This window comes from Lepisosteus platostomus, chromosome 4 (assembly GCF_059453375.1).
Source record: "Lepisosteus platostomus isolate fLepPlt1 chromosome 4, fLepPlt1.hap1, whole genome shotgun sequence".
NCBI classification, from domain to species: Eukaryota; Metazoa; Chordata; class Actinopteri; order Semionotiformes; family Lepisosteidae; genus Lepisosteus; species Lepisosteus platostomus.
The window spans coordinates 14,507,735-14,528,526 of NC_142614.1; the positions used below are offsets into that span (position 1 = coordinate 14,507,735).

The following is a 20,792-nucleotide window of genomic DNA, read 5'->3' on the forward strand; positions in this document are numbered from 1 at the left end:
TTTAATTTATTTTCTTTCCAGCATGGAATGAACCTTTACCTGTTCCACTGGAGAAGGTTTATAAGCAAGCATGAGCACTAATACAGCAGGTTCTGGCTGATGAATTTCTACTTTGATGAACTGATGAGCACTTTTCAAAGTGGAAGGCTAAACCATAACCATCCTTTAAACCGTTTCAGCTTGGTACAGTACAAGAGGTTTGTGGCTGATTTATATTCAGTGCATGCTGCTCAAGGAAGCACTGATTTTTGTAATCAGATTCTTGAAAATGCTATCTCAAAAGGAAGAAATTATTTTACTCCAGCCTTAAAAGACATGTGTGCACCCTTCACATAAAACATTGTTCCTCTTAGTAGAACTCAGTGTATTTACTGTAAAACAGGTGTGCTTGAAGTGTAACAAAAATGAAGATTATTAAAATGAAAATAAATTAATTCTGTGCTAAACTGAAATTCCTTTCTTTCAAAGTTTATTTGAAAAAATAATAAATGAGTTAGTTATGGTCACATAAACATTTAAACATTCTTTAATTCTTGAATTTAATGTTGTGTTATTCAAAATAATTTTCCCTACTCCCAGTAGATAGTGATGTCCAACACCAAAAAAGAAAGAGATACTGTACAATGTTTACTGTAAACCTCTTTAATATATAATATACTGTAAGCATTTAAATTAACAGTTTTATTTTTCCCTTTCTTACAATTTTTGGATTTATTGCATTTCTTCCAAAAGAAGGCACCCCAAGCAGGATCTAGTTATGATTTTAGGTCCAGCTAGTTTTAGATTGCATTCATAATCATTACTCAAATGTCACTTTCCTGTCTCTTCCTTCTACAGTGTAAGGCCAGGAAATGGTTAATCCCAGTCCAGGACCTCTTAATACTGTATAAAATCTGGTCATTTAAATATAGCACAAAAGAGTAAATAACACCTCTACTGTGTTAAGGCAGGTTAAAGTACTGAAATGGAATTAAAAAAGAAAAGAAAATATGCATGGCATATTTTAAATATATTGGTATGGATTATAATTTATTGGATTGTTCATAAATTTTAAGTATGATCTGCTGTGTTAGTGTTTTAAAATCTCTTTGCTTACTCTGCTCCTAAGGGTAGTGAAACAGAGCTTAGTGTTAAAACAAAATAAGGAAAGCTTTTAAGGCCAACATAAGCAAAAAATTTTATAGCGTCAATAAAGTCCAGCTATAAGAATTTACTTTCGAATGCAATTGCTATAAGCACTCAGCTCTGTGGGATTGCCTCATCTTAAGAAAGAAATAAAAACATCAAATGAATTTATAAGCCTTTTCTTTCATTAATAAAGAATGCAATTTTTCTAAAATTCAACAGCTTTTCCTTATTCTTCCATCCTTCATTAGTGTTACATTATCGGGTGGAGCAGTGGTTCTGTGGCTAAGGATCTGTGCCTGTGGCTGGAAGGCTGCTGGTTCAAATCCTGCAGCTGGCAGAAGAATCCTATTCCATTGGGCCACTGAGCAAGGCCCTTCACCCCAACAGCTCCAAGGGTGCTGTACAATAGCTGACCCTGTGCTCTGACCCCAGGCTTCTCTCCCTGTCTGTGTCTCATGGAGAGAAAGCTGGGGTATGTGAAAAGATGAATTCCTGATGCAAGAAATTGTATAGGGCTAATAAAGTAATATTATATTTTATGTTATTAAAATCCTGTGACAGACTTTGTTGATGTCAATATGTGTACTGAAACTGCAAACATTGTAACTAAGTAATGTTCTGAGAAAACCTCAAATGCAGCGTCATATTTCAGTAATGTACTCATTTTTTTACACATGAAATCTCAAAACTTTTATATGGGAGGCAAAACAGGCATTCACAGAAGAATTTGGTCGTTTATTCACTTGATCTCTAACAGCACAACCAGCATATTTTTCTTTTAACACCTTCACTATGTTAGAATTTGGTGGTTATGGTGCAGTTAAATTGTTAAAAGTCACATTTGCTACCGATTCAGTCCCTGTCTGGATTACTTTCATAAACCGTGCAGAGTATTGGAATGCATCAGAGAACATTTCTTAATTCTCTCACTCTCTCTTCTCACTTACAGTATGCACAATAGAAAGTGTCATTGGTCTCCGATGTAATAATGTTAAATTCATGAGGAAACACATCACCAAATAATTCAATTTATTAAAAAGTGTTTGAATGTTTTCATCATGGAAAATATGGCGTAATCCACCTGACTGTGGGCTAACTCCCTGGCCGTAGGAAAAGGAATTCAGGACTCTTCAGAGTGAAGAGTAGTCTAGGGGGAGTTTCACAGGTGGAGATGGGGTGAAGGAGGGATTCAAAACATAGATGAAAAGGAGAAAAGGATTCAATGTGTAATTTTGTAGGGTTTTTTTAGGGTTTATTTAGAAATTAGGACAACTGAAGCAAATGTCTGCTGTTGTTGTAAACTCTGAAAAATGCATTGAAGGTTAAAGAAATGTATGCCTTCCAATACTATTTTTAATATCCTTAATTACTTCTTCAAAAACATAAACTCAGAAATTTGCCTTTTATCGCAGATCCAATATATCAAATGTGAAACAGATCACATTCTGCTACCTTCTTTTAAATCCTAGAATTTAATCTTACTGTACATATTCCATGGGATAGGGCTTGAGCCTTTGAATGCAACACAAGGAGGATTCCTGAGTGGCATATCAAAGATAATAATAACCAAGTTTAACTTATTCACCAGGAAAGCAGGAAGAGGTCTTATCAGTCACTGTATTGGTCTCAAACAAATATATATATATATTTAGCCCTTCAAAAAGACTCCATAACATGTTTTTTTAGTTTTACATTGACCCACTTTTTAGTGACATTTTTACCAGTTACCAGTTTTGTTGTGAAATGAATTATTCAATTCGTTTTTAATTGACATTATGTTTAATTCAAATTTTAATGCACTCATAACGGAAATACTTTTCCATGTTTAAATGCTTTTTTGACGCTGTTTAAAGTAAGGTATTTGATGCACTAGAAAGAATATTATGAACTACAGAAGGAATTTTAAGCTTCTACGGGAAAACTCATAAAGAGTCGGTTTCACAGGGGGATGTTGCCATAGGCATATGGACACTTTTCTGAAGGCTAAGTTACACCGACAACATAAAGCATCACCAGAAATTTTCTCATCTGTCAAGCAAAGACTGCTGTCTCATGAGCACATTTATTAAAAATGTCATCTTAACCCCTGGAAATCACTCCCATTGATTGAACTCGGGATAATTGGATTGGAGCATCTCCTAAAGAATCCAAGGGTCATGCAGAAATCTTTCTGCACCATAGGGAGCATTAAAATTGCCTTGTCTGAAAGACAAGAGATGAATGTGCTACTTTTGGGATGCTTGGTAAAATGAGGGCACTGTTTTCATTGGAGAGTTTCTCTGTCAGAAATAACAGGCCTCTAGGCTACATAAAATCAAGCATTTCTGAATATTCCCCATGCATTTTTTTGCTTAATAGATGGGTCATGCTGAGAAAAGTATTCCATGCCCATGGTACTTTATAGCAAACGGCTCACTTTGATGTGTTGCTTTGGAACCAATCTGACAGACAGTGCATCCAATTCATCTCTAGGAGTGCACAGAGATGGAGGACTATGGTGTGACCTGTTTTCTTTTTTTGCTTCATGTCAGAAAAAAAAGGACCAAGTCTACTGCATTCTATGTTGCAAAGCCTAGCGGAAATGCTGGATTAGCTCGGATCAGATCCATTCGGCTAGAGAAGGGACTTGGAGCTCCCGACCCTCCTCTGCTGGTACTTTCCAAGAAAGGGGTTTCACAACTGTTAGATAGAACACGTTTGAACCACACCATTATGATACTGGTCTGCTATCAACACAACATGTGTCTATGGGAAGCTGACATGCATTACCTACTGTACATTCTAGAAACACTGAAGTTCAATATTTTCACTACACTATTAAAGTAATAATATTTGCCAAACTGCATACAGTACAATAAATGATAAAGAGTGTTCATTTCAACTACATCTGTTTCTTACAAAGAGCCAAAATCACAGTGAATAAACATACAGTAATGTAATAAAATTTAATGTAATTACCCCAACAAAAGAATATTGCACATACTGTACATTATTAAAAAACAAAGATATTCCACAATTCTTACAAACTATGTAAAATGTGATTTAAAAAAGCAAGCAATAAGTACCGTAACAAGCTCTGTTTTATCAGACTGGTTCTTCAGTCCCTGTGTAAAGAATTTCAGCAAATCTATATGCAATAGTGCAAGAAATTAAAAAACTGATTTTCTTAACTTTCAAACAAAGAATGAAACATAACACAAATAGTCCTGACTGAGTCTTGGGGTGCAGCACAACACACCAAACAACAGCAGCCTGCAGCCTAATCACATAGCACAAACAAAGTGAATGACAGACACAAAATCTTTGTTTATATAAAAATAGTCTTGGAAAGATTTTCACCGTAAAGCTCAGGCTTGTTACAAAATGACAGCACTAAACAATGCTAAATACTGTATACAAACTCATTAAAAATGGATTGATCTATCTGGTTATGCACAGCTTTTTAAAATAAAAAATGTACATAAATATACCAACTTATATTTTAGTGGAAATTTGTGATAATGTATTTTCTGTTAAGGGTTAAACCACTGAATTACTGTATACAGTACCATGAAATTTCATTCATTTCAATTAATTTAGTTTTCAACTGAAAAATCACTTGATTCCAATTTGAATATTACAAACTAGACCATTAGTACATATGTTGACCTGCAAGCTGATTTCTTATTTAGTAATAGTGTGTGCATTTTGTGTGTGCATGCCTATCAATGTGGGGAACAAACTCTGAGAAACAAAAGAAGAATTCTGAGAAGCAGACTAGGTCAGGATCTCCTCGGAAAGCAAAATACTTTTTTATGAACAAAATACTATATTTTTACACCTAAAAGTGCCAGAGCTGTTTTGGGTCTATATTCACCCGATGTCAAGTTTCATTTTGGTGAAGTAGAGAACAGTAAACAAAACTTAAACAGGAATCACTGGGAAGTCTCCACAAAGACAGCAAAATAAACATGCACGTTGAATAAAATTGTGTTTGGCAGGTCCCAGGATGTAAACTGTTACTCTCCAAGTGCTGCCTATTGCGTTTACGGTTTAGTGAATTCATTTTGGGCAGCATAGTGGAATGGCAAATAGCATTGCTACCTCACTGCTCTGAGGAGAGGAGTTTGCATGTTCTCCCTGCAATGAGGTGGGTTTACTCCAGGACGTCCAGTTTCCTGCCACCTATCAAAGTCATGCTTGTGAGGCATACAGGTGTCTCACAGTTGTCAGTGGATGTGCAACTGTGTGTCTATCTGTCCCGTCCACAATTCCATTCAGTCACATTTGAGAATACATAAAGACAGGCATTTAGGTAAAGTAGTTCAGGTGGGTAGCTGCGTCAGCATGCGTAGGCTGCAAAGGAAGAATTAATAGGTTTATTCCATGAGCTCACACCTGAAGAAGGCTCTACGGCCTTTCTTCTCTTTTCAGCATGGAATAAACCTACAGTATGACTTGTTCCCATTTAGGCAAAGTATTATTAAAACTACGTTGGTTACTGCTTGGCCAGTATAAAACAATGTATGTCTGCTTTTTTGTAAACACTATTCTAAAGGACAGAAGGCATAGGCACATCTGGGGCACTAAGCCTTTGTCAAAACTGAATACTGATCGTCAAGCACCCTATATTGAATTGTGACTGACTTCTCAGAAATCCAGGCTAGTGGAGAGATTACAGAGTGCCTTAGCTCTGGATTTAAATCAAAGTCCAGGCGGTACTCTGTGTCACAGTTAAAGTACATATGCACAGGACGGAAATTCTCTTGTGAAACAGCCTCAGGGTGGACATGAGAGATTAAATTCAATGGAGTCAGCACGCATGAGGCTTTCACATCAATTGACAAACTAAGGCATTCCCAAATGCCCAAAATGCTAAGAATAAAATTGTGTTGTAGTACAAACTAGGTTTTATTACTTTCCCTTTCAGATGTTATTCTCAACGTGTCCACAAATAAACACAAGGTTAAGTGACATCTGCCCTGATCATAACAAGCACATACAGTAGGAAACAAAAAAAAACAATGTTCAATAATCTGCAAGAGAATACTCAAAACACTGACAGAAATGAAAAGGCTTTTGGGCAGCATTAATACATTTTAATCCAAAAGAATTATTGTCTCTTCATGATGCATTTTCCATTTTCTTTTGAAACTCCCGAGACATAATCTTTAAGAATCTGAACTGTAGTTACAATGCTTAACCCATAATACATGATAAATAATAAAATGCTACAGGGATCTGATTTCTTTATCTCATCCACGGCTACCTTCTGGCTGAGAATTGACTTCATATTTTCCACTTCTTTTTTAATAATAAAGTCATAGAACTGTCTAGGTAATGTTGTTTTGTTTGTAGTTTATCTTAATGTCAGTGCTACAGTGCTATCTTTAGCCTAGTTTACTTATGAATTCTGATCTGATTTTGAATGAAAGTGTGTGAATCTATTAGATACTATCAGGATGCATTATGTCAGCATCAGTAACAGAGCAAGAGCAGTAGAATAAATTATGCTTTGCCCTGCATACTTTAGGACAATGTAAAATAATGAGAGTTGCATCTAATTATGCCATGTAAAGAAATAATGCCCATTATCCACAAACAATACAGCAGCATACTTGTAGGAATTAGACACAGTACCTTTTGCATTGCTGATGTAATTTGAAAGAAGTACAGTAAGGTCCATCGTGTAATGAAAACAGCAACAGCTTGTTCTCATCTGTTATTGTGCAATCTGCTTGGTGTAAAATGTTGTTATTTTCGGCAGTAGGTTTATTACAATTTAATTCACAATTACTTGTGAGGTGTACTGTATATAAGAAAAATGTCTGAAACCCATAGTGCGTGTGCAATCGCTAAAAATATTTTGAATCATTTGTCAGCTAGAAAGGCAATGTGAAGACCTAAGTTCTCTTCCAAATTTTAACAAAAGCTGTTGATTTTCCACGCCTGTCTGCATATAAACATTAGAGTAACGTAAAACAGCAGCACAGCAGGTGCTCAACACAGCAGCAGCGCCCTAATACATCTAAGGAAGTAAATACACTTACACTACAGGTTTAGCTTTGTAACAGAATATGTATAATTAGTCATACAAAACTATGTATAAGCTTTTCATGTGGTTTCTGTTTGATAGATATCAGGAGGAGTAACTGGCATGTATCGAACACCTGACCCGTTACGTTTTTTACATTGCGTTAGTCTGTGATCCAGGGTGCATCCCGCCTTGTGCCCAATGAGTCTGAATTGGAAAGTGATGTGATTATTGCATTAGTGTACTGTAACATTCTGGGATAAAGACCTTTTTTATTTTGCTATACATGTGGCACATTGCAATTCCTCGTCAGTCATTTTAAAATAACTCTATTTGTGGGTCCAAGTAAGCTGTTACAAAAAAAAAACCATCATTTTGAGGGTTGCCACAACAGCTGTCGGGGAGCCTTGGCCTGGAACCAGGGAGTTAGCATTAACCTCGTGCCTTGACTGCATTGGATGAGGCTATGACAAGACTCCAAATGAGTGGGCACTTAAACAAGCCAGGCAGACCTCTGCCAAGATGAGCCTTCTATTCTGTAGACCAATAGCTTGACACCACCTACAGATAAATTCATTCAGTAAAAAGGTATTGTTTTGGTGCAACAGCAGGATGAGCAGAAACTTCTTTACTGAGCTGTGTACTGACATGACTTTCAACCTGCATTAGATGTTTTGTACTAACCTTGGTGATCCAAGCTTACAGGTGTGTTTTCTTTAATTTATCAAGTGGGAAGGACTTCAATCTTTGCTAAAAGTGCTGCAGAGCTCAATCAAACAAAGCAAAATAAAACAATAAGTCCCAGACCCAAGACTCAAATAACAGCCCTTAGAGCATCCTCTTTTCATTTTGCTGATAAAATACACTACAGTAAGTAGAAGGACTGTAAACCACAATATTTTCCATTAAAGCATCAAACCAGCAGGAATCTAATTTAGTTACGGCACAATACTCACATAAATTATTTGATATTGTTTACTGTTGAAAAAAAAATAACAATACATAATTCCGGTGATATAATGTACATTCAGAAATATATCCTTGCAGATTCCTTTTTTTTTGTCTGCATGTGCTTGTGGGGTACAATACAATGATATATGCTCATCACTCTTTGCTTAGTTTAATTAACCATAATTGCTGAACTCCAGTGCCAAATGAATCAGTTATTAAAACACAGTCAGAACACTGCTGTATACCCTCAGTGGGAAGAAAGATGTAAACTCTGTTCCTTGAATCCCTGGATTACATAATTATTTTGAATGTGTCTTATTCATTTCAACAGCACTTTGAATGTGCATCCAAAAATAAAATCAAACACATGCTGCTACTTTTGTCTTCAGTGCACATTTAAACAAGAAAACCAACAGCTCTGCTGCTGCATTACACAGGTGAGTAGATATGGTCAGAATAAGCACAGCTTCTAGGCACACAGCCTTGTGGCATGACTGATGGTGCATCTCAACATTGGCTCATGCAACCTTCTCATTAGTCTTCTTAATTGAAATCATGGCCTCCTAATAATCCCCATCCATGAATTGGCTTCATCACTCTGTTCTCCTCCCCACAAATAGATAAACAGATAATACTTTATTAATCCCGTAGGGAAATGTATGTGTTACAGCAGTCCAGCCCAAGACAAAGCAAAACAGACATCAGAATAGTTATAAAACAAAAGACAACAAAATAAATAAAAATAAATAAATACATAGGTGTGTGCAAAATGTGCTGATCATAGTCACTGTAAAAAATAGCTGCTGTGTAGTGAGCATATCTGTGCACTGGGGGCTGTATATTAGTGGTGATAGAGGGGAGTCCCCATTACCTGTAAAGAGCTTTCAGTGGAGTGTCCAGGAAAGTGCTATATAAAAGTGTAAGAATTATTTATTATTAAATGCATCACATAGGTCATTCAGGGAACAGAAGTTCAGGAGGAAGGTTAGATCCTAAAAAGGCACACTTCCGCTTGCCTACTTATATAATCCTTGCATTCATTGCCTCATCTACTGTGGGGGAGTCACACCAAACACCTTCTACACATTTTACCTATCACATTCATTAGGACCTAACTGAACTGCTGAAAAACGTGTGTGGTTGTTATCCATAAATACAGAACCTTTTTTCCCCTGGGACAGGATGTCTAAGTTCAACACCTCAAAAATCAACTTGGATAGTGAGCAATATTCCTATGGGAAGCAATCTACTCATGTACAATATGAATACAAAACTATGCTCTCCATAATACAATCAGCTAATCCCTATTTCCTAAAACACCCCAAAAAGTATACTAACACAAATTATCTACAGTACCAGCAGTCTGGAGACCGTTTTGGTTTTCAAGGCTTTAGCTTTGAGCTTTAGAGATACAGTATTAGACTTTCTTGCTTAGAGAGTCCTGTTATTCAGATTTCGAAATGCACATTACTTCAGGGCAAATAAATTCCCTCAAAATCATACTGAGGCCACACTACAACAAGCAAACAAATTTCATGTGCGTTCTCGCTTGTATTAAACATATCATTATAACTTATAACCCCTTAGCTCCATTTTCCAGTAATACCTGTGGATCACATTGTATGAACATTATTTTGTAATGAAAAATTCCTATGAAAAGTTATTTCTGCTTCTTCAAGGAAATGAGTTCTTCTTCTTGGCCCTCAAAACAGGACCACACTTTCAATGAATGCATCACCATCAGCTTGAACAGGGAGAAGAATAAGACTAACAAATTTGCACTCATTCAACAGGCTAACCTTCACGGTGTGGTATCGCACAAAGGATGAGTCACTGAAAGCTCTGACATGTATTGAAAAAGGTTTAGGACAAAAAATATACTGCGGTGGGCAGATGGTGGGTGTTTGTACATAGTAGAAAATCCTGCATCCACCAGGGATTGAACATGAGACGTGTACAATCAATTAGTACCTGGGATCTCACCAAGCACTGCAATAGATATGAGCTTGACACTTTTTCCCAATGATATTCTTTGAATTTGAAAAAAAAAATTAAAGGCACACATCAGAATGCTTTTAAATACGGGGGAAACAGTCAGCATAACCAATCCAGTTAAAACACTCCTGTCATCAGGTTGCTGGAAAGAGATCTGAAAACCTGAAATTCCACAAGCAATAATATTATGACTCCTTTGTGCTAACACAAAGTTACATTCAGGTTCTATTTATTCAGCTTTATATCCAGTGTTCTAGTGATGTTCACTCACACGGACAAGCAACTATACACAGCTATCAAATCAAGAAAGTTGAACATCAGAACTGCCCTAGTACCCTTTGTGGTGCTTTTACATTTTTTAACTTCTAAACCAAATCTGGTCATGATTTGTCATTGGCTCACTGCTATTAAAACTTTGGTTATTTTTGATAGCACCCTCTTTTACGAGACATTCATGGGTAAATAATACGTTTTCTTGCATTGCAATCTTTAAAAACGGTTGCTATAGACATTAAACTCATTTATTACTATCAATTTGGTAGAAAGAGAGAGAGTTTGCTTTCGTTGTATGGCTTGGCTGAAATCTGTGATACGCTGCACTTCATCAGTACTGTATGCTTCTTCATGTGCATCATGCTTAACTTAAATTACCACGAAGTATGTTAGCTTACGGTAAGAAACATACACAGCTTGGAGCAGTAAAAAGGAGACAGGCATGGTGATTCATATCATTGTGCAACAAAATGCATGACTGAATGGTAATTGCCCAGGTGCACTCTCCTTTGTACTGCCTTTCCACCCTTGTCTATTACTGTATACAGACAAAATCTACTACCTTCAAGTACAGTACAGTACAAACCAAATTCTCTCTTTTCAAATGTACATCCGGCCTCTGCTACATTTCCGTTTAGGAGTCACATGTTATTTATTAATGACATACAATATAATTTAGTGACTGACAATACTGTACTTCAGTATTCTACTTTTTGTAACTAATAAAGAGCATCTATATACCCCCCACATTTCATTAATAAACCTTGTATTAGGGATTTGATTGTTTGATGATTTTATTTAAAAGTTAATCTCTACTCTGATGTTTTCTTTAAATAGCACCCAGGACAGAGTCACAATCATTTATTGGCACGGAAAGCAATGAGCAGGGGCTGCTGTGAACCTCACTTTATGTATAAGGTATGTTCAATTCAAAGTTACTAATACAGAGTTTTAAGTGAAGTCTAAAATGTAGTGATACCTGCATGTGATTTGAGAATATTTTATTCCAATTGTGAACAGGTATGAGGGGATCCTGGACCAGACTGTAAGGAAATTTTCTGCTAGCAATGTAAATTTACACTTATCAGATGGCAACCCTGACACAATTAAACCAGCGTCCATCAATTCAAATGAAAGTAGGGTCACTGGTACCTTCTTTATTCAACAGAGGCAGTCAAAGTTCAATTCATTTGTTAGAGTAGGCCAAAGAGGCTGTCACCCAAAGCTGCACCTCAGTTCACTCACATGAGTTAAACTAATAACCCCTGCATGCTGTCTGACAAATCTATTTCATGTGCAACTGCAAGACATCAAAAAGCTAGAAATGGAATGAGGACAAAACCATCACTTTTGTCTTTAAATTGGCAAAAAACAAGATTCATTATTTACCTTCACTAAAATTAAATGTTATATTTATGGCCTTTAAAGTAAGGTGTACAGTATGTGCTCTTTCATGTACTTGACTAACTCTTCTAAAATGGTGAACAAAATAAAGAGAGATTTGATTGCTTGATGGGTTTTTTTAACTGTTCAACACTACTTCTCTGATGTTTTCTTTAAATAGCATCCAGGACAGAGTCGTGATCATTCATCTGCACAGAAAGCAATAAGAAAGGGCAGCTGTGAACCCCAGGTACTCTGAGACAGCAGCAGAAACAATCCCACCCCAGCGCTGGCAGATTATAGACCATAACAGATGAGAAGCTAAAGAGGAGCAAAAGGAATAAGACAAGCAAAAAGAAGCATGAGTCTCAAGTCACATTTCGCTGTGGCTCAGTTTCTCTCCCACACCAACAACTTTCAATAAAGGGAATGTAAGACACTACTCTGACACCCTACCTTCCTGCACAGCCTGGAAAGGGTTGTTTCCATCCACAAATTCCACAGAAATAGTGATTTTCTCTGTCTCCAAGATTTCATTATTCAGGTTGAGGTCAGCCACCGCCAGGCGAAACACTTCATCATCCTTTTTGGCAGATTCATCAAAAATCGCCCCTAGAAATGTACAGGGATAAAGAGAGAGAGAAGAAGGGAAGGTAGGCATTGTTTATTACAGATGATATCGGCATACAGGTCCACAAAGCACAGCCAGGAACAAACAGCAAGGCATCTTAATGCACAAATTTATAAAAAAAACTGGATAGTTAACAAGAAAAAAAGGAAATGGACAAGTAAATTAATGTAATTTTTATGTGTATTCAAACAGAAGAAGTTATTTTCAGGAACAACCTGATTAAAGCCTCCTTTTGTCATTTAATGAGATAAAAAACATTCTCTTTGTGTGGGTGGTAGATCCATAGCTACACAGAATAAAGATTTATCAACTGCACTCTGTGAGAAACTGCATTCGAATAGCAGAGTTCTCATGGACACAAAATGTTTTCAAATTCTAATCCCATACGAAAACCCAGCACACATGTATGACATGTTCAGATGCTCTGTAAGTCTTCCTCCAAAAACAGATTCAGACAGGAGGCTGAGCACACAGATACTACAACAGCCTACAGTAAAAAACTCCGGCTGTGTTAACATGTAATTTGTCATTGCAGGATTCAGTCTGGGTTATTTTCTTCACATTTATACAACATAAAAACACAATTGAAACATTTTTAGGGCCATGGCTGCCACATATATCAAACATTCTGACTTACAGTACCTTGTGTGGTATGATACATACAGTATGTGTGTATCTTTGAAATGCGTTTATGTACTGTATCCCTTGTGGGGATACAGGATAATCCTGAGGATAATTGTTTTCCAACAGAAATAATAGAACAGTCTTTAATCATCATTTTCATGTTATACACAGAATACACGCATTTCTATCTCTCTTCTATCAGGATGGAAATATATATATACTGTAGTACTTCCAGATTCTGTTTTATGTCATAGTCTCACCTTTTCATGTGCATGTTATTTTAGATACTGTCGTTATTATGATGATGAGTGCAAACATAATTCTGTCATCCATAAACTAGATTAAATTGGATTCCCTCTACAATATTCTATAATCTCAAACCTTAACAAAAGAATAAAAACAACAAATTAAGAAAGTGGTGAATGGTTAGTTTAGAAATGAGCACACTGGCTGTATAGTTGCATTCAAATCCAGACTTATTATTATTATTTTTTTATACTGTATATTTCTGTGACCACAGTAATCCACAGACCTACAGATGCTAAAATGTATTAAACTCAGCTCATTAAACAAATGAAAAAGAATGGGGTGAGAAGTAAACATTTGTTTTATCCATTAACTGGATTCATCTTTTTTCTTGCATGGCTTTAAAGGTAGTTTTAGCATTGAATTTAAACTGAAATTTGTTTTGCCATTTAATTTAAAAATATATTTCAAAAGTTTAAAATGAACTAATGAGACTACAGTATGTCTTCTTCTGAAAACTGGGAGTTTTTATATGCTTACTGATGGAGGAGTGATATAAAATATGTACACAAAACTATGCTGTATAAAATGTTTCTATTCTATAAACACAATAGTCTTTTAGCGATTGGAGAGTGTTCTATTGTGTTCTATTGGTTCTTATAGCTATTATTCAACTTGAAATGTAGAACAGATTAGCATTTGCACCAGGAAAACTACCTAGATAAACTGCTTCTCACAACATGAAATACCTTGTCAAAAACTGTAATAACAAACAACAGTCACACATATTCGTACATTTTGTTCTGTGGGTTGCAGAGCAAGGTTGTACTGTTCAAATCTAGGGTAAGATTAAAACTGAACAGTTATGCTCACTACTAATGTACATTGTGAGGAGGCAGATATCTCAGTAAGTATTATTAACTCAGTAAAAAGCATACATAAAATAACAAGAGCACTCAAAAGAAATTAAACAAAATACCTTTCAAACTATGTTTCTAAACAACCCACAACTTCTTGTTATGCTAAAGTTCTTACATCAGGTGGCTCAGTGGCTTCACCAGCCAGTCATGAAAATATAGTTGTCCACATTCCTCAGAGCTGATCAATGGATTAATTAGGCTTATAGGGCAGGCACACCTAAAAGTCCTACAGTAGATGTCACTACTGTGTCGATGAATACTTTTTTTTGGAATTTATCCAAGCTTGCACATTAAATAATATAAAAAGTTTTGATTAACAGAAATTATCGCTGAATAAAGCATTCATCCATCCATTTTCTAACCACTGTATCCAATAAAGGAGACAAAGCTTATCCCAACAAGCAACGGGCACAAGGCAGGTTACTGTCATGAACCGCACGTGAGCACTTAAACGTCACCGCATACTCACAAGCACCTCTCACCATAAACATCCCGCTCACTAATTAATCAATTATCTTTCCACACACTCTTCCCTATTTATACCCTCTCACTCCACTAAGTCTCCGCTCACTATTGAGGTTCCCTCTTCCGAGCTCAACCCTTGCTTTACCTTTTTGAGAAAGAAAACTTTAAACCTAATCGTCTTTTGGTTCTAGAAACCCTGGCTCAATCCCCTGACTACGGCATCGATTTACGTTTTTAGGATTTGGTTATTTTTGGAACTTTCCGGAACCTTTCCGGAATTAATCTACCACAGCCTCGCATAGGGTCCTAACCAGCCGCTTCGCTGCAACTCCTGACCGTTACACTCTGGTTGGATGGATGACTCCAGTCCATTGCAGGGCAGACACAGACAGGCACACTCTCACAGTCGCTCCATTTTTGCCAAAAGCCAGTTAACAAACCAGCATGTCTTTGGACTGTGGGAGGAAACCAGAGCACCCAGAGGAAACCCATGTTAACACGAAGAGAATACAAAAACTCCATGCAGATAGGGTCCCAGGTCCACAATTGAACCCAGCACCCCAGTCACTGCAAGGCAGCACTGCTAACCAGAGCCACAGTGCTGCCCACAATAACAGCAATGAAAATAATCATTTTGGTTTTAATAGTCTTACGTGCACATATATAAAGAGAGGTAAGAGCAGGGAGTTGCTCAGCATGCAACTGCAAAGGAAAAAGTGGAAGGACTTTAAATTCCACACTGAAGAGTGAAAAAAAATAACATTCTGTGAGGCTTCTTGACAGTTGCATTTATAGCAACTTACATTTTCACCCATTTATACAGAGCATTTTACTCAATTTGGATGATGACTAACAATTTAGATAAAAAAAGACCTTAGCTGGTGTTTGAACCCACAACCTTCTTGGTACAAAGCTACAATCTTAAGCACTGTTCCACATTGCTGCCTCTAGTTCAGGGATCAGCAGAGGAGACATTTAAACTTCACTGAAGGTGCACTCAAAAGTAGTTTGTTTTGGCTGCCTTGTGATCAGTGACTGCCAAATTGCTAGAGAAGCATGGCCTCCTTCTTCAGTGTTGACAGATTGTCCACATACATTTTACTGACTTTTACATCCTTTTTATTAAATTATACTTTCATAAAAATGGTTTTAGTACATTATGGCTATCAGGATTCAGCACTCTGTACTGATGGCTGTCTAAAGTGAGAAGCAGTCAATTAAGGTCAGGCTGAATGCAAAGTACAACAACAAAAATCAAAGTTTGTAAATTAAAAGAGATCATTCCATACAACTTGCCCATTTGTTTTCTAGCTAAGGATTTCATATAGTCATATCTTCCAGACACCCATTTGTATAAAGTGTCTGCTCTTCTCATTTTTGAATGTGCTTTCTCTTAGTCTTCTGATTCATGTTTAACTGTTTAATCTAAAGAAGTCCACTGGGTTGACTTTGTCAGTGCCTTTGAGGATTTTATCAATCTGAATCAGGTCTTCTCATATCCTTCAAGACTCAAAAGGTTAAGTTCTTAAAGCATATCAGAGGAGGTCATTGCATTAAGTCTAGGAATGTGTCTGCTTGTTTTAATTGTTTTGCTACCAGAATGTAATACTCTGAATATCTAAAATGCCATCAAATTTAAAGAATATTCATAAGAATGTCCCTTACGCTAAAGAGGGAACATTAAGTAGTAATGTATGTGTTTAAATACAGGATGTAAAATGTAGTGGAATGCTGAAAGACATCCCAATAGGGAAATAAAGATTTCTCCTTCAATTTTCACTCTTTCCAGTTATCCACTGATGAAGTTGAAACTACCAGGTATTTTAATACCATCTCACTGGAGTAGTGTTCCTTCCATTAGTGTCTATGCATCCTTGCCTTTTTTTGTTGAAATTACTTCTCTCTTTATTCCCCACTGTCAGTGGTGACTCAGCTTCATTTAACTGCTTCAATCTTTGTACTGGCATGAGTGGGATGAGGACACTTTCCAACACACCACCACTTCTCAGAGCCACCTCTCCTCGTGTAGTGTCAGCTGCTGGAGGGATGACGCAGCTCTCCCTGACCATACTGCAGTATCCGTCCCAGCAGGTCGAAAGGATCCCAGCTGGGTGGAATCAGAGTCTTGTAATACATGTATGTCATTCTTGTCATTCTTTTTTGATAAATATCAGATGACAGCACTCAAACAAAACTAAATTTCACAAAACAGAAGTACAGAAAATATATACTTATATTGTTCAGAAACTAGAGTACATAAACAATTGCTCGAGCACAGTTTTGAGGACACAGATGTCAGCTTGCTGCAAACTGTAAATTTCACTAAAAGGCGAAGACTGGATGTCACAGAGGACAGTAGTTTTTTGCATTGATGTGGGAAGACACATGGATACAAATTAATACTGCACTGTTAGTTAAATACCATAATTAAAACAGTATTATTCACATTGAAATGCCACAGTGCAAGATTTGTCAGAAGGCAAAAGAAAAAAAAACACATTTTACCAAGACAAATTTCTCTGCAACCCTTGCAAAAATCTCACTTTGATTTGAAGCCACTGCAAGAAACTCATAATAGGTCTTTTATCTGTAAGCTGCAATTGAGTTGCTATAGAAACAAAGCTCAAGGTGGCGGCTTCAACCTACATTAAAGCTGTGTTTTTCACCCTTGGCAGCACAATATGGGGAATTTATATTAAAATCCCAGGAGAAATGTTTTTTTCATTACTAAGAAAAAATTAAAAGTTCAACTAAAATTACAAATGTAACTATGAATAAGCAATTTAGCAGTGTAATTAACATTTGGACTTTGTTGGCAAAACATTTGCAGCTAGTATAATTTCAACATTCCAATACCTTATGACAAATATATAAACTTCAAATACAAATTTACAAAGTACGATGCACTGTACACAAAATACATATGTCAATCCAACATTTCCAGGTGTATTTAAGAATGAAAAGTTTTCCAGTAATCACAATATGCTCTTTATTACCACTAGCAGGCGTTACTGTATGCGATGCTATAAACAAGTCCTTTACTATTGAAAATATTTGTACCAGTTGCTATTGATAAACATTTGTGTTATTTTACAAAATGGGGTATGGTAAGTTGTAAGCAAGAACACCCATTGACAGTACAATAGCTCACTTTAGTCCGGTCACTATATTATCAAAAGAGTGCTTTGTGAATACAAGACCCTCTCTCTTTCTTGGTTTTGAAACAGGTTTCACCTCAACAAATGGTTCATTATTTTGGTACTTTTTCATGCAGCCTTCTGTCACATCAAACTATGACTCCTTTCTTTAAGGGCAATTACTCCACACCTCTTATTCCCTCAGCACGTAGAACACTGAGAAATGGGTCATACTAGTCGAAACAAGCCAAAAATCAAATCTTTTATGTTGGTAAGAAATCAAGTAGATGGAATACATTATACCTCTCAAGGACATGTCGATAAACATGCACAGTAGCCCTTTCAAATGTTGAAGCATATGACCCCTCATTCTCTAGACCTCAATGTGCTTCCATTATGAATTCCATCAATCCATCACAGATTACCCCCCAGAAAACACCTGTTCCCAATCTTACCGGCTCTACTGTCGAAAGCAGACATAGTACATTGATTAATGGTAGAAGAGCTGCACCTCCAGAGCCTGAAACGCTAGTGGAAAAATGTACCCAGGATGGGCCAGGATGGGCAGAGTACACAGTTTAGCTGAGGTAACTGATGATAATAATAATAATAATAGCTTACATTTATATAGCGCTTTTCTGGACACTCCACTCAAAGCGCTTTACAGGCAATGGGGACTCCCCTACACCACCACCAATGTGCAGCATCCACCTGGATGATGCGACGGCAGCCATAGTGCGCCAGAACGCTCACCACACATCAGCGATCAGTGGGGAGGAGAGCAGAGTAATTAAGCCAATTTATAGAGGGGGATTGTTAGGAGGCCATGATTGATAAAGGCCGCTGGGAAATTTGGCCAGGACGCCGGGGTACACCCCTACTCTTTTCGAGAAACACCCTGGGATTTTTAATGACCACAGAGAGTCAGGACCTCGGTTTTACGTCTCATCCGAAGGACGGCGCCTGTTTATAGCATAGTGTCCCCGTCACTACACTGGGGCATTAGGACCCACATGAGCCGCAGGGTTAGCGCCCCCTGCTGGCCCCACTAACACCTCTTCCAGCAGCAACCTTAGTTTTTCCCAGGAGGTCTCCCATCCAGGTACTGACCAGGCTCACACCTGCTTAGCTTCAGTGGGTTGCCAGTTGTGAGTTGCAGGGTGATATGGCTGCTGGCATTGTGCCCTGCAGGCTCTGGCAAACACAACTGTCCGAGATGGCTCCTGGCCCATGTGAGATAGGGTGTAACACAGCATCTTTCTTGTTCCGCCTACCAGGAATCTGAGCCTGGAAGCCATCAGTAAAGCCTTGTTGTTGAGTTCTGGGCTTACCTTGCACATTGTACAGGATTTTCTGAGTGCGCACATTCCAGAAAGTGTGTACTTTATGATAAATATAATCCATCATCCACATGTTAGTCACGTACCTTGATGGATGGGATTTTGCCCATTGTGCTTTCCGGCATGTAGGGGCAGCAACATCCTGGTGCTGTTACCATAACATTAGTTTTTTACTGGACAGGGTTGTTAGCCTTGTACCCAACCTCCAACATGGAGGACCTGGCCCCCGACATGGGACACAAACCCACTACCCTGACATTATGAGTGTCATGCTCTACCAACAGAGCTAATCGTGGCCCGATGGAATTTGAAGCATTGCTTAAATCATAGGCAGCCACCAAAGAAGCCTTGGTTCATACAGTATCAACATGGCTAAGGATGATTAAAATAACATATTGTTCTGTTTTTAAGTCATCTAGTGCTATTACACTCAAATACCAAATATCTAATAAGAAATGCTCAAAAGCAATGTTCTCATAAAGATTTTGTCCTCAGTCTTTGTAGAATGGTGCTAGCTATAACAAATGTTTTTTTTTCATTTTTCATCTACAAGTTCAAGCTAATCCATGTTTACTGATTAGCATTGGTCAGACAAACAAAAACAGACAGATCAACAGTGGCAGCCCATAAGGTGAAACAAGGGTCACTTTAAAAGGAATTTGGAATATTTCTCTGTTTCAATATGTTTATGTAAGATAAAACAAAAATCGAGAGGAACTTGCTGAAGACGTGCTAATGTCAGGATGGGTATCACTGCCTTTTCATTCATTTGTAGTCTGTCCTCTGTTTTCAGAGGAAGCCACTGAAGGGAGAAAAGCCTCTTCTGACAATCACAAGCTCACACTCATTACAATGAAGGCTGTCACAGTCAATCCCTACTAAACATGATTGATAACTGCACTAATTTGCAGATATATTGCTGTGGCTGTAGGAAACTAAACACTATGCAGTATGTAAATGTAGGGATCGATCATTTACTCCACAGAAGCATGTACTGAATAAAATAGTACGATAACAATGAGAAAAGCATATATTCTGCAGAAATGAAATCGCTAGTGGCATACGATTCCAACCATACTGTTCTTCTCTCCCACCATTGGTTTCCTTTGTTTAATCAGATAAGTTTGTCAAGGACAATTTCTAATTCCCAGGAAAGAGTAGCAAGGTATTTTCAAGGTCAAAGCAACAACAGCATCCCATCCTGTCACAGATCTTTAATGATGAGGCTGGAGCCCCTAACCAGCTTCCAAAGGCGGGAAACAGTGGGAAATGTAGTCTGGCGCGTAGGCTTTTGCAGTTGCTGTATTGATTCATCTGCCATGCTCAAGTGTTTTCAGAGAATGATCAGAAATATCCTTAAATGAGCATGCTCCTCTTCTTGAGAGCTGTCTACATGAAATTCATGAATCCAGAGTGGGTTTAAAGTTTGCTTAGACACAGTTAAATGGATACCAACTTCTCCTTAAAATTTGACGATCCTGAAGCTTTCATTCATCCAGTCTTATCTAGTTTTCTCAGCTCTTGCAATTACTTGTAATGCTTTCCTTAAGGTGAACTTAATAAAACCAACATAAAAATACATAGCAGGCTACACGTTATGGTACAGGACAAAATTGACGGAAATACCTAACTGAAAAGAACACAAAAAAGTTTTGTTGTGAAATCCTTTACTCAAGTGCATCACCT

The 20,792-nt window shown here is 37.4% G+C and overlaps 1 protein-coding gene across 4 annotated transcripts in view; it reads right to left on the reverse strand.

Annotated features, from left to right (window-relative positions):
* The window catches only part of grid2 (glutamate receptor, ionotropic, delta 2), a 608,583-nt gene that overhangs the window by 476,767 nt on the left and 111,024 nt on the right, over positions 1-20,792 (reverse strand). For all 4 annotated transcript variants that reach the window (XR_015935866.1, XM_088628644.1, XM_088628643.1 and 1 more), the window contains exon 2: positions 12,200-12,355. Coding sequence is in view for 3 of the 4 variants with exons in the window: in XM_088628644.1 (XP_088484770.1) it covers positions 12,200-12,355 (156 nt within the window). In the remaining variant the exon portion in view is untranslated. The remainder of the gene's footprint in view (positions 1-12,199; positions 12,356-20,792) is intronic.